The sequence below is a fragment of the Eschrichtius robustus genome, chromosome 2 (assembly GCF_028021215.1).
Source record: "Eschrichtius robustus isolate mEscRob2 chromosome 2, mEscRob2.pri, whole genome shotgun sequence".
NCBI lineage: Eukaryota > Metazoa > Chordata > Mammalia > Artiodactyla > Eschrichtiidae > Eschrichtius > Eschrichtius robustus.
This window is the reverse complement of record NC_090825.1, coordinates 154,162,809-154,178,056: the sequence shown is the minus strand read 5'-3', so window position 1 is coordinate 154,178,056 and position 15,248 is coordinate 154,162,809. Positions and strand designations below refer to the sequence as shown.

General features: G+C 38.2%; 2 protein-coding genes across 11 annotated transcripts in view; one reads left to right on the top strand and one right to left on the bottom strand.

The window, feature by feature from the left end:
- The window catches only part of LOC137759783 (ELKS/Rab6-interacting/CAST family member 1-like), a 901,087-nt gene that overhangs the window by 741,675 nt on the left and 144,164 nt on the right, over positions 1-15,248 (bottom strand). The window contains 1 exon segment of the mRNA XM_068536391.1: positions 11,113-11,306. Coding sequence (XP_068392492.1) covers positions 11,113-11,306 — 194 coding nt within the window.
- Positions 1-15,248, top strand: part of LOC137759781 (ELKS/Rab6-interacting/CAST family member 1-like) — a 167,669-nt gene that overhangs the window by 88,919 nt on the left and 63,502 nt on the right. The window contains exon 4 of one of the 10 annotated variants that reach the window (XM_068536390.1): positions 12,162-12,672. The exons of the other annotated variants lie outside the window; for them this stretch is intronic. Within the exon in view, the coding sequence (XP_068392491.1) occupies positions 12,162-12,309 (148 nt within the window). The 3' untranslated portion in view covers positions 12,310-12,672. Of the gene's footprint in view, positions 1-12,161; positions 12,673-15,248 lie in introns of those variants that run through there. 10 annotated transcript variants of the gene reach the window in all.

The following is a 15,248-nucleotide window of genomic DNA, read 5'->3' as shown; positions in this document are numbered from 1 at the left end:
AGGCGGGGGCGGGGGCCACAGGCAAGCCCAGCCCGTGGAGAAACCCGGCCCAAGGGCAAAGAGCCCGAACCCTTCTGGATTTTCTAGCAGCTGGGACTTCTCGCTGTGGGTGGCAGGTGTTTGGCACCGGATGGGCCACCGTGCGGAGACTGTTGGGGACTCTGGAAGCCTTCTCCTCCAGAGCTCACCCTGCCTGGGCACCAGCTCTGCAGGTGTTGCGTTTAACGTTGTCCCAGAGGTCTCTTAGGCTGTCTTCATTTCTTTTCATTCTTTTTTCTTTAGTCTGTTCCGCAGCAGTGAATTCCACCGTTCTGTCTTCCAGGTCACTTATCCGTTCTTCTGCCTCCGTTATTCTGCTATTGATTCCTTCTAGTGTAGTTTTCATTTCAGTTATTGTATTGGTCATCTCTGTTTGTTTGTTCTTTAATTCTTCTAGGTCTTTGTTAATCATTTCTTGCATCTTCTCAATCTTTGCCTCCATTCCTTTTCCGAGGTCCTGGATCATCTTCACTATCATTATTCTGAATTCTTTTTCTGGAAGGTTGCCTATCTCCACTTCATTGAGTTGTTTTTTCTGGGGTTTTATCTTGTTCCTTCATCTGGTATGTAGCCCTCTGCCTTTTCATCTTGTCTATCTTTCTGTAACTGTGGTTTTTGGTCCACAGGCTGCAGGATTGTAGTTTTCCTTGCTTCTGCTGTCTGCCCTCTGGTGGTTGAGGCTATCTAAGAGGCTTGATGGGAGGCTCTGATGGTGGGTAGAGCTGACTGTTGCTGTGGTGGTCAGAGCTCAGTAAAACTTTAATCCACTTGACTGCTGATGGGTGGGGCTGGGTTCCCTCCCTGTTGGTTGTTTTGCCTGAGGCAACCCAACACTGGAGCCTACCTGGGCTCTTTGGTGGGGCTAATGGCAGACTCTGGGAGGGCTCACGCCAAGGAGTACTTCCCAGAACCTCCGCTGCCAGTGTCCTTGTCCCCACGGTGAAACAGAGCCAGCCCCCGCCTCTGCAGGAGACCCTCCAACACTAGCAGCTAGGTCTGGTTCAGCCTCCCCCAGGGTCACTGCTCCTTCCCCCGGGACCCGATGTGCACACTATTCCGTGTGCGCCCTCCAAGAGTGGGGTCTCTGTTTCCCCCAGTCCTGTCGAAGTCCTGCAATCAATTCCCACTAGGCTTCAAAGTCTGATTCTCTATGAATTCCTCCTCCCGTTGCCGGACCCCCAGGTTGGGAAGCCTGACGTGGGGCTCAGAACCTCCACTCCAGTGGGTGGACTTCTGTGGTATAAGTGTTTGCCAGTCTGTGAGTCACCCACCCAGCAGTTATGGGATTTGATTTTATTGTGATTGCGCCCCCTCCTACCGTCTCATTGTGGCTTCTCCTTTGTCTTTGGATGTGGGGTATCTTTTTTGGTGAGTTTCAGTGTCTTCCTGTCGATGATTGTCCAGCAGCCAGTTGTGATTCTGGTGCTCTCGAAGAGGGAGTGAGAGCACGTCCTTCTACTCCGCCATCTTGGTTAATCTTCCCTATAACAGCCAGAATGTCTCTGGATGAAAATAGAATAAAATTAAAGCAATATTTTTCACCTCCTCATTCCTCTAGTGGCTTCCTTTCATCTTCGTTTCTCTCTCAGTCCAAACCTGGTCAGTCTGATTCTCGCTTTCTGACCACTCTCACTATCTTTTGAAGCACAGAACCGTGAATCCACTCTTCCGATAAATCTAAGATTCATGACATCTTCTGCACTCATCACTGAATTTCTAGACATCTCATTCCTGGGATAAGTTCCATCATTTCAGTTGCTTATAGGAATTCAAGACAACGTTAGTATACAATGTTCTGTTACATATCTTTGTTTTAGGACAAGCATACTGACCTTGAGGTGAGACTGAAGGAAACAACAAATCCAGGAAGAAAGTGTGAAAGAGAACGTTAGAAAAAACTTAGTGAGGGCGATATTCAGAAATAATATTATTCACAGACACAGACAAAATATAAAGCACAGGATTAGAGAAGGGAAAGGAGTCACACAGATTCTGCACTGGCAACAAAAATTAGTAATTTCAGATTTTCAACAAGTGTATTTTCATATTAGATTACACCACTGTACCTTAATGTAAGTTTCTAAAAGAACAAATTTTGTCTAAAATTTACCATTTCCTAGGGCAGGAAAAAAAGTAGTTTCTTAAACCCAAAGGAAAAGAAAAGAAGGCTAGCTGCTCCCCTTCTCGTTTAAGTAGCTAACTGTGATCCTACAACGTCAGTCAGCTTAGTTCTATACACACCCATCTTAGAACTGACAACTCCTTTACCCACCCCAGTCCATGTCTTAGACCCAAGTCATCCAGGAGCAAAAGCAGAAAAACACTGACAGCTTCAGTTATTCTGTAGAAAACGGAACTCTAATTCATTTGGAAAATTTTGAAATAATTTTCTCAAATGTGAAAATAATGTTTTCCTAATTACACCCATTATTTCTCATTCCAAATCTATCAAATCCACCCCCAAAGGCGCAATCTAAAAGCAATAATGAAGACTATATGGCTCTATAAACATCAATTCATTTCCAATACTGCTCAGCAGAAAGAGATGCAAAGTAGCCATGCTTCATATTCCTACCCCAGCACGAAGCCCCTGAGGTTCATTACTGCTTTTCATAACAACAGGCAGTTTTCCCTTTTTAAAAATTAATCAATTTCATTGAAAGTAGTATCGATATTATCCTCCAAATACTTAAGACTTCTAACAGCCAGTGCCATCCAGCTCACCTTCAGGATCTAAATTTTACTTTAAGAATCTAAAGCAAGAAGTTTATTTCTTGAATGCAAGCACCATTTCAACTTGCACTTTAATGTTTTCTAATATTTCAGTACTAAAACGAGAGTTTTTTAAAACTCATTGTCAGAGTAATGAAAGGCAAGGATAACAAGATTTATGATCGCCATCACCTAAGATAAATAGATGAAAAACAGAGAAACAAAATGACAAACAAAACTCCTCACAACCACACAGCAAATACGTGGTGGATCCGTGAGAGGAATGTAGGTCTGCTGACACACCTCCTGGACATACTTTATATGTCCTATGATGCTTACAGACTCCTGAAGGGATCTACAAAAATCCAAGGATCTTTGGCATTTGGAAAACAGTGTAGAATGCAGACAATGTTCAAAGTCAAAGAGAGGCCAGTCATTTATCTAAATGACTGTTCCCAATGATCTTTTTTATTTTTGTTGGTTATGACACATTACGTTAGAATAATTTTAGATCAATGATGACACTCACTGAAATCTCATATAGATGCAAAGTTTTATATGAGACACGAGAAAATCCCTGAAAAAAGAAAAATTAAGCTTATTCCTGTCGAGAGTGAGCAACCTTAAGGATCTTTTTAACTATTTTACAGTTCAGGAGTCATATTTCACTTTGGCATCAAACTTTAGCTCTTGGGAAAATAAATTTAGGAGAAGAAAAATCTGCATATAGAATAACTATATATAATTCTAATGTTTCCAGTGTCAAGTAAAAACTTGAGGTAACCACCAAAATTTCTATCAAGACTGTAATAAATTATAAGGTGCTGTGCCCACAAGAAACTTTAGGAAGATGGCCTAATAGAACTGACTATGTAAAGCGGTGTGATTTATTCTTCTTTTAAATGAAATCAGTGAAATTCATCTAGGAGGAAGAAGGAAGAAACAAGCGCCCCCCCCCCGCCCCCCTCCAGAAAGCAAGCTGAAGCCAGCAGGATCTGATAAAGAACCAGTCGCCTTCCGTTACAACACTCGCAGCATCTCGTTTTCCCTTTTTCTTTTCATTTTTTTAAACACAACCCATTCTCCCTCAAGAAAGCACACACAGTCACCACACTCATTTCTCCTCTATTCCAGCTACGTCAAGACCACATTCACCAACACTGTCCTTCGTGGATCAAAGATACATGACTATAAATTTAAAAGTAAGGAAATGCTTTAAGGAACCATTTTCCTCTACTAGTTTACGCCAAATCTATATACAGCTTAATATTAATTTCCCTATGGGAGATTTCTGAAGACATTAAGCTGAATGATCAATTCGGGATTTCTTTACAGAAAAAATATTTACAAATATGAAGATTAAATATGTAGGTTTATATTCTCAGGTTATACTGTGCCATAGATGCCTGAATATACTGTGATACCAATATAAAATCACAAACATAAAACCCACTTTCCAAATGAAAATGTCAACAAAAATTTTAGGTCAACCTAAGCAAGTAAACTTTCAGGATGCAGTTAAAACAGTCAAATATCTAATGATAATAGTAAACATATTCATCTGGTTACACACATTGAAAATGGAATACATGAGAAGATAACGTTAATTTGGAAATACTTCCTTCCACCCCCAGTCACTGAAATAATTTTATTCACTCTCTTTGCGCACATCTTCAATATCAATTCACCAAAGGAAGATGTGCCATTACTTTATGTATTACCAAGAAATAAAAAAATATATACCAATTAAATCACGCCATTATTTATTCACGTATCCCAGTTTCAGTGATGTTAAAATGTAAAAATACAAGTTAGAATTGGTATTTCACTGTGACAGAAGAGGAGAGAGGTTATCTATACTTTTGTTTAACCTGCAGATAGAAAAGTAATCCTACTGAATTATATTAAATAAGAATATTTAATGCATATGCGTTTACTTATATTTTTACAGAAAGAAAAGTATATGGGCAATGGTAAACATATTACAAACATATAGAAGAAACAAATATAAAAATATATTCAATATAACAAACAAGGGTATAAGGGACTATTAAATCTCCATCTGTTTGATCAACGGTCTGAATGTGCGGAGGATGGAAAGATAAAAGTGAAGAAATGTGGGATGATTAGACAGTAAAATGAGAAAGGAGCTGTGTCTCTATGTTTTAATGTACAGTCCTGGGACAGAATGTGATAGATACTATAACAAAAGCACACACACACACAAAAAAAAAAAAAAAAAAAAGGAAAGAGACATTACTACCTAAGAGAGGTCAGTAAAGTTTTTTTTTTCCCCAAAAAAAGATAACAATTAAAAGGGGTCAAATCCCCACAAATGAATAAGGGGAAAGAAATTTTAGTCAAAGAGAAAATACTCAGAAAAAGCAGATAACAAAAAAGCATTCATCTCCTAATTCTAAAGCCCAGTTTTAAAGAAAACAAAGAGTTAAATCTACTAATATCAGACCAAAAGTTGGAAATATCTTGTAAACTCTAAGTTTGCCAACACATTTTGAAAGATTTATAAAAAATAAAAATAACTCCATTTTCATTACATAAAATTTCAGGTACTAGTAAGCTTTAAAAGCAAATAAAAAAACTTAAAAGGTCATATCCTCGAGCCATGAGGATTTATAAGCCTAGCAACTATCTTCCCTAAATTCTCCAAATACCACCAGAGAAGTACTTTCTCTTACACATGCACGCGTGCAAATAACACCACAGACTAAATCTCACTCCCGGCATGATGGGAAAACGACCCCATTCTTTGTGTTCAAGCTCAGTTCATTATGTTGATCTTGAACTACAGAAGTATAGATTCCTCTCACTTACCAAAATGAGGTTAACAGTTACTGCTGTAGCAATTTAGACAGTTAATTCAGGGGCTAACTACCTTGAGCCTGAATCCTGAGCAAACTGGGAACACCCTTGCTTTAAAAAAAAAAATCAAGCAGCTCCAAATCTTATGAATACATCATATACCAGTTTTTTAATAGAGCCAGTTGTTTATAAACCAGAATGTAGTTCCCTTGGAAACATTATAAACACAGGTTAAGTTTTCTTGCTAGTCCACAAAATTTAAGTTTAATCATGATGTAAAAGCCTAGAACTAATAGTTCTAGATGAGGTCTGGAAAAGACAGTTAGCAAAGAAAATGAAAGCAACCATCACAAAGCAGAAAAACTAAGTTTCCTCCTAATAAAAACCTAATATAAATCTACTTACGAGACTGGCCCCAAAATGTGCTTATGTACCTATACATGTGTGTGTGTATTATGTGTGTGTGTGTGTGTGTGTGTGTGTATGTATGTAAATAACAACACTGATTCCTGGTTCTCTTGCCTTTGTCAGAATAGTACCAGTAGCAGCACACTATCCTGGCTTTCCCTCTCCATTTTACATCTCCATCTACGCTACAGTTCTAGGACCTAAAATTAGGAGCCTAGGATCCAAAACAACCTGCTAGCCTTCTATCCAAACAACCTCTCAAGCCATTATCATTTAATACTGGTCACAAAAATTAGAAGACCAGACTTAAGAGTCTGAAGTTCAACAAGAAGCCCCTTTTCCGTAATAATTCTGTATCCTGGGGCACACATTAATTGAGTACGTTAAGTATTACTTCCCAGGAGAGCTCAACCAGACCGCAAATGGAAACCTCCTCACTGAAATGTCTAGGTACCGGCAAGCCGTGGAAGAACGCCTCTGCCAGCATTGCCTACAGAGGAAAAGTCCGCTCCTTGCTGGAGCTTTCGTCTTCTGAGGCTAGATGATAAACTCCTTGAAGGCAGAGATTTTGTTTGCTTTGTTCCCTGTTGTGTCCCCAGAGCCCAGAACAGTGACCAGCAAATAAGAGCCTTCCTAAGTAGAAAAATTCATTCATTCATTAATGAAGAAGGAAAGGGTATACTTTGTGGCAAAGAGGAGAGTGAGTTACGGAGAGAAAAACTAAACTCACAGATTGGCTATTATTCTCAAGAGCTTGATAACTACAAATCTTACTAACAGTAGTGTTTTTAGAGATGCATATTTAAAGGGAGAGTAACCAGGTAAAAGGAATAAGGAATAAAAAGAACTTTAGGGTTTTCAAAGATTAAACATGTCTAAGAAAACATGTCCTTTCTTCTCATCTTTTAATCCCTCTTATAAATTTCAAAACACAACCCCAAATGAAACCTACATCCATTAAAATTCCAGTTTTTATATTCCCACAAATCAGGAAATACAGTAAATCCAAATTTCTTATAAATTATTTAAGTTACACAATAATATTCTATTATTCTTTACATCACTGAAAATTCCTGACTTTCATAAACCAAAGGCAATCCTTGATACCTAAATTATGTGAAAAATCAGAAGATGGGTGTCATTCTCCAAACATCAAAGTTTCTAAGTGGGATGCTGAATGTAATTTAAATAAACCTCACATTAGAGTAAATTGAGGATTTCTAGTGCAAACACCAAACTCTGCAGATTCATTAGTGCTTCCGTATCAGAAAAAAAAAGGTAATAAAGCAAATACAGAAGCAAAATTATGCACGGGGGATAATGCTCCCAGTATACTGCCATGGCATGGGTATTTAGCTAAAGGGACATGAGTGAAAGAGCAGACAACAAGCAATTCTTTCAGGAGTCTGAAAAGATACTACTATCAGAATTTCATCAGCCTACATTACTAAACATTTTAAACATTATGCCAAAGAAAAGGCTATTCGTCATGCATCTAAATAGAAACCATAATATGCTCACTTTAGAAGAGAAATATTCAATTTACATTTTGGGTTCCTCATGCTAATCGAAATCAATCTACTTATATAACATGTCAATCTTTAGGTTTGTTTTTACTATTATTTTCTCCCTTAAAATCATCTGTGGAGACTATCCAGAACCACCAGGTGATGACTTTCTGGAAGTGTCAACCTGGGTAGGCTACAGCACCCAGTTAACTTAATCCAACACTAATCTACATGTTGCTATGAAGGTATTTTGCGGATATAAGTAAAGCCTATAATCCATTTAAGTAAAGGAGATTACTATCCCAGATAATCGAAGTAGGCATATCTCAATTCTTTGGAAGGCCCTAAAAGCAGGTTTCCCAAGGAAAGAAAAGAAATTTTGCCTGCGGACCACCGTTCTGGCCCATGCCCACGGGAGTTCTATCCTGCAGGTGATCTCCTCCTGACAGCTTTCCCATACACATTTCAGACTCGCTTAGCCAGCTGCTGACAATCATGCAAGACAATTCCTTGTAATAAAACGGATCTATATGTATCATATATATATAAATATATGTATGTATCTCTCCTACTGGTTCTGCCTCTCTGGTTGAACTCCAACTGATACACACCACAGTACGGAATATAAATTTAGAAATAGTACTTCTTCGATTTAATTGGGAAAAATATTTTGTATTTGCACACGTATGGGTAGGCCTACATAATCCTCGTTTTAAAATTGCAGTAGCTCAAGACACTGGTACAACACTAAATCATTTGACAGGAACTACTATTGTTCTGTAAGAGCAGTGTAAGGGACTATTTGTTTTTCTCAAGACCACAAAGAACAAGTCTGGGAATTCTTCATGATTTAATCTAAACCTATTAATATTGGAGAATCTTACATAAGTACTAGGAAATTTTAAAAGAATAATAAGAATTTTCTTTAGCCCAATGATAACATTCTGCTGTCATTTTTGCACTCAGAAGGTGGCTGAACACCCAGTAAAAATGCATGCTACTTCCTGAATCAGGGTGTGGCACTACAGCTGCATCGCCTGAGAGGCTACTACTTAAAGGGCACTCCAGCAAAAGAACCACCACATAAAAGATGGGCTAGAAACCAAGAATAAGACAATTATATCCAACAATATCAGAATCTTACCAGAGAGAACACATACTTTATCCACAAGCAATGGACCTAAGAGGTACTGTTCAACTGGATATATAACCGGCTGGTCTTTAATTCTGATCAAGCAAAACCCCCAGCAAGCCCCAGCAGCCGCAAGAGTGGCAGCAGCAACTCCTCTAGTACAGAACTGTAGCCTTACTTAACACTCACTTTCCCAGGAAGTCCCAAAACAAACCCCCCCGACGGTGCAGGGACAGAAATGTGGCGTGGAAGGTACAAAGTGCGGGAGGCTGGCTTTCTGAGAAACAGCATGGCCAAGAGGGATATGAACACAGACAGACACAGAGACCAAAACCCCAATGGAATAGGACCAGGATAAGACAAGCCAAAAGAAAGGTGAAGAAACTCAGATGATGAATGACAGGGAGCCAGACACCCACACCCAGGAAATAGTGGAATAGCAACATAAGAAGCAAACGGTTAGTAAGAAACACAGCAGCCACGCACACGCAGCTCAGTACTAAAACTCTGGGAAGAAAAGGCATAAAATAATTCCAATCATCTTTTATTCCCCTCTTAAACTATGCTGCTCAATAACAAATTACAAAGCCAGTAGCAATTGAGTTTTTAAAACTGTTTCTTTTCTTGGTAGCCAGGAAACTGTGTGTCGAATCTTAAAATAAGATTACAATGTTACATGACCAGAGGACAAAATTCCATAGTACTTGTTCAAATTTATAAGTAATATTCTGTGGAAAGAACAGATCATTTACAACTCTTTCCCAAAATGTGAGAAATATAGTGGCTAATAAAAGCTATCTGGTGTGCTTTGGATATCAAATATAGATTTAATTCTATTTCTTACTCTCGTTCAAATCACGTCCATCTCCCAAAATCAGTACTGGGTCCAAAAATGAATTGAAACATTTTTCAAGCAAGGTATCTGGACTAGCAAGCAAAAATTTCAATGCAGAGTTCTAACACAAAAAAATCAAACTGAAAAATAAAACTTTATCAAGAAATTTCTGAAAGACTGAAATACATTTAGTGGGAAGCCACTAATCCATCAGAAGTATCGTATTTTAAAATCTATGAAATTAAGATTTGAATAAAAGTCTGATTTCAAAAAATAAATAAATAAATAAATAAAATAAAAATAAATTACATCTATGAAGTACTGCTGTTGATTTCAGGGTGACACAAAAGCAAAGAAAGGCATGTACTTATGTAAGTATGTAACGAGAGAGAGAGTGTGTGTGTGTGTGCACGTGCACGTGTGCTGGGGGTAAAGATGCAGTGCAAACAGAGAAGATGTACAAAAAACATACATAATCTAATCTTGAGACTCTGATAATTTGTTAATTCTGACTTAAAGAACTTTATCCACCCATCTTATCCAGAACCAGACCAGAAAACATGAATAGAGTTAATATCAAAATAAGAGGAAACAAATGAGTAGGTGATCAGCTCATTTATTCACACTTTCAACTTAGTGAAGAAGAATTGTGAGGGTTGGACCCTTTTAGTTTTTTGAAAATCAAAATTCTATGGGTACAGAACAAGAGGAAAAAGTTACTTCTAGGGGAAAATATCAAGTCTACCAATATCCTAAAAATTTAAAACTTAGTAAACAACTTATGAAAGTAGTCTACTACTTCCCAACATTCAAGAGCATGAAAATAAAATTCTTCTAAGAATCAGGCTCAAAGGAGTCACACGGATTAATGACTTCATTCTGTCACTGCCAGTCTCTCTGACTGTTCAGAATACAGTGATTAATGCAGTTCTACTGGAAGAACTATTTCTATGCACTTGTGAATTTATGTTAAATACATGGTGTAAAGGAAGAGGCCAAGAGGCATACGCTTTATCTTTAGTACAAAATACCCTAACAAGAAAAAAAGGCAAAGAAAATTCCAAGAGAGCTATCTGGCTGGTTCTGTTTAAACAAAGCTCATTCTGAAGAAGTCAAAGTCAGAGCTCAATAAAAAATCACATCCAAGTCTCCTAACTTGTCCTCAAAATGTCCCTCCTTCTAAATTTGACCGATGTACCAATGTAATAGCTTGCTTCTCCACAATACAGAGTCTAAAAATTCACAGCCCAAAAGAGCAACGGCTCAACATAAAAGGTCTAAACCAATTAAAAATTTTAACTCCTTAAACTTGAGGTTCATTTGTTCCTTAAACAGATAAATAAATAATGAGAGAGCAAGTGGCTATCTGCACTCTCTTGATTAGCCAGTAGAAAACTTTAACTTCTTAATCAATGAATACTTTCTCTTTCCAATCAATGATGCTGAAGTCCATAGCTTCCCAATCTATTCCCACTCCATGTTGCCATTCAGAGACTGCAACAGTGAAGTTACACTGACTTAGAATAAAAAGTAGGTAATAAAGTAAATTCAGAGAGGCAGATATATTGGAAAAATATGTCCCGAAAAGTACATAGTTTTAAAACCATCCTTCAACCTCTCTGACATAGAGAGTGCCTCTTCAGCTTCCCTTTCCTTACCTTTCCAACTCAGCAATCTTCTTATCTTTGTCATTCTTCTCACTCTCCACCTCCTTCAAGATTTCCAAGAGGCGGTCAACTTCTGCCTGGGCCTTGCTAGAGTCATCTTTGTACCTGGCAATCTCTCTCTCCAATTGCTGTATTCGATCACTCATCTCTGGACTGGCTCTGGCTTCCGATGCTGCCTCGTGTGCCTACAAAGAAAATGCCCAAATTCTATCAGATATACATACAGTGGCAGTGGGCAAACCATGTCCCCAAAAGCCACCTATACTCCAATTTCAACAGGGGATTATCAAACATCTAATAGCTAGTCTTCAATTTATAAGGTTCTTCTCTGCTTAAATATTACATAGACAAAATATCACTACACAGTTACATTTTTTTTTTTTTTATAACTGGCAGTTTGTACCTTTTGACCACCTCCACCCATTATACAAACACACACACACACACACACACACAGCCCTCCATTTCTGACAACTACCAATCTGGTCTCTGTATCTATGAGTTCAGTTTTTGGTTGGTTTTTGGTTTTTACATTCCACATATAAGTGAGATCATACAGTATTTGTCTTTCTCTGTCTGACTTACTTCACTGCCCTGCTTTTAAAATGTAATAATGCTAGGGAAGCACTTATCTACTAGAATGGGATAAAATCTGAAATATGATATTTAACAATTATTCTGGGTCTTACATTTTATTACTAGACTCTTATCTCAATCTTACATTAGGAAATATGCTCTCATTTATTTTAAGACATTTTTTTAAAGTCAAAGGGTTTTTTATTTTCAATAGGGCAATTTCCAATATAAATTAAGTTTAGAAACAGACATGATAAAATAGTCAAATTCATTCAACATCTAGCAGAACTGAAAAAGCTGTATAAGACAGGTATGTTGTTAATTAAGATCTCTGTGATCTACTTTCAAATTCCTGGGCATAGGTTAACTTACTGATTCCATAAACAGTTATGTGTTAATGAATAAAACTAAAGCTGATTCCCAAATATAATTAATAAATTGTTTTTATTATATTATTATTTTAGATTTTATTCTAAACAGCAAAATTCATACAAATACCTTCATAAAACAAGAATGAGTAGGCCTGTTCCATACGGGAAGCTACTGGAACTTCAGTTCCAACATGTAAAAAACTCAGAAGTCATCACTACTATTTTTACAAGAAAAAGTTGAAAAACAGAAAATCAATGAGTTTTCTAGGACCTATCAGAGAACTGAGGTCACAGGAAAAATTACCCCTCCAACATCAAGAGACACTGGAAAACCCACAGAGCTGAAGCTGAGATCTGCTCACCTGGAGCAGAAGCTGTGAGCAGAAACACTTAAGTGGTAATTTAAGGAACTGCTGGGGGCTGAGTGTGGACGTACAAGCAAAAGAGTGAGGAAAGGGCTTCCCTGGTGGCGCAGTGGCTGAGAATCTGCCTGCTAATGCAGGGGACATGGGTTCGAGCCCTGGTCTGGGAAGATCCCATATGCCACGGAGCAACTAGGCCCGTGAGCCACAACTACTGAGCCTGCGCGTCTGGAGCCTGTGCTTCGCAACAAAAGAGGCCACGATAGTGAGGGGCCCGCGCACCGCGATGAAGAGCGGCCCCCACTTGCCGCAACTAGAGAAAGCCCTAGCACAGAAACGAAGACTCAACATAGCAACCAATCAATCAATCAATAAAAATAAATAAATAAATCTTAAAAGCAGAAACCTACCACTTAAAAAAAAAAAAAAAAAAAGAGTGAGGAAAGTCCCAGGGCCGGAGGTTTTAGGGGGGCCCATACTTTCATGGGCTTTAATCCAGGAACCACACCAGGGTCTCACAGTGAAGAGCCAACAAAAATCCCCTTGTGGTTCTGGCTGCAGGAGGGGAAGAGTAACAATTGTGAAATATGCCCAAAGTGTACTCTATCCAAAGACGGACCCTCAGGAGTAAAAATTTTAACAGAGCTTTGTCCTACCTGGGGAAAGGGCATTTCTCCCACTCTAGCCCCTGCTAGTAAAAAATAAGACTCATATATTTGACACAGATGTTGGAATTACCAGACAGGGAATTTAAAGTAACTATGATAAATAGCTAAAGGCACAGGACTTCCCTGGTGGTCCAGCGGTTAAGAATCCGTCTTCCAGTGCGGGGGACACGGGTTTGATCCCGAGTCAGAGAACTAAGATCCCACATGCCGCAGGGCAACTAAGCCCGCGCGCCGCCACTATGGAGCCCCCACGCCTCAACTAGAGAGGCTGCATCCCACAAACGACAGAGCCCATGCGCTCTGGAGCCCGTGCGCCACAACTAGAGAGCCCGCGCATCACAATGAGGATCCCGCATGCCACAACTAAGACCCAACACAGACAAGAAAATAAATAAATAAAATAAATAAATATTTTTTAAAAATAGTTAAAGGCGCTAAGGGGAAAAGGAGACAACACCCAAGAGTAGAGGGGGCAGTGTAAGCAGAAAAATGGACACTCCAAAGAAGAATGAGAAGGAAATGCCACATATTAAAAACATGTAAGATCTTGCTTATAATGTGGAATCTGAAAAAGGTCAACTCAGAAAAGCAGAGGGTAGAAGGGTGGTTGCCAGGGGCTGGGGGTGGGGAAATGGGAAGATGTTGGTCAAAGTGTACAAACTTTCAGTTATAAGATGAATAAGTCCTGGGGATCTAACGTATAGGATATTGACTCAAGTTAACAATGTTGTGTTGTTGCATACTTGAAATTTGCTAAGAGAATACATCTTAAAAAGTGTTCTCAACAACCTAAGTGTCCATCAGTGGATGAACAGATAAGAAAATGTGGTATGTACGTATGTATGTATGTATACACACACAGGAATATTACTCAGCCATAAAAAAGGGGGAAAGTCTCTTCATTGGCCACAATATGGATGGACCTTGAGAACGTGCTAAGTGAGATAAGTCAGACAGAGTAGATAAATGTCATTATGATTGCACTTACATATGGAATCTAAAACAGAAACAAAAAGACCAAGCTCACAGAAAAGACCGGTAGCCTGCCAGAAGTGGGGAGTCAGAGGTGGGCGACATGGGTGAAGGTGACCAGAAGGTACACATTTCCAGTTACAAAACAGTAAGTCCTGGGGATGTGATGTACAGCATGGTGACTATAAATATGTGCTGCATATGTCAAAGTTGCTAAGAGAATAAATCTTAAAAGTTCTCATCACAAGAAAAAAAATTTATAACTATGTATACTGATGGATGTTCAATAGATTTACTGTGGTGATGATTTTGCAATATAAACAAATATTGAGTTGTTATGTTGTACACCAGAAACTAATAAAATGTTATATGTCAATTATACTACAATTTTTAAAAAGTGTTCTCACCACACACACGAAAAAAGGTAACTATTTAAGGTTGATGAAAAGTGTTAATTAGCTTGACTGTGGTAACCATTTCACAATGCATACGTAGATGAAAGCATCATGTTGTACACCTTAAATATCTACAATTTTTGGCATTGAAAAAGCTGAGGACAAAGAAAAGAGTGAAAATGTATATTGCAAACTCTAGAGCAACCTATATTTAGGTTGGAGGAGGGCGTTGTGGGAGCAGTGTAATAGGAAAACATCACTAATTAATTAAAATGAAAAGTTACAGTTGTCCAGAATGAAAGAAGGGAAAATACGAAAAGTAAAATGGCAATTAGCAGAAAAACAAGTAATAAATCAGAGTAGGGGGAAGCCACCAAGTCCTCTACCCAAAGATAACTTTATTTTTTCTCATGAACCTAAACACAAAGTTTAAGAGATCATAAAAATGGCCAGCTATAGAAGTATCATAACAAGGAGATTAAAAATAAACAAAGAGAAAATGCGGGATTGCCATAAATAGGCGAGTTTGGAATATTAGTGAATAACATTTATTACTCTTGACAGTTACTGCTCAGTTTCATAATCCTAAATACATCTAACAGTCTTACCTTCAATATTCCAGTATTAAATAGAAAATTACCTCCACTTCTTTAGTGAGGGGGAAAAAAGTCAATTACCAAATCTGAATTAGTTAATCTCAAAAAAAGTATTTTCCTACTTATTCAAAAGTAACTTTAAGCTACTGGATTTTCTTCCTTTCCTTAGCTTAAGAATATGACTTCA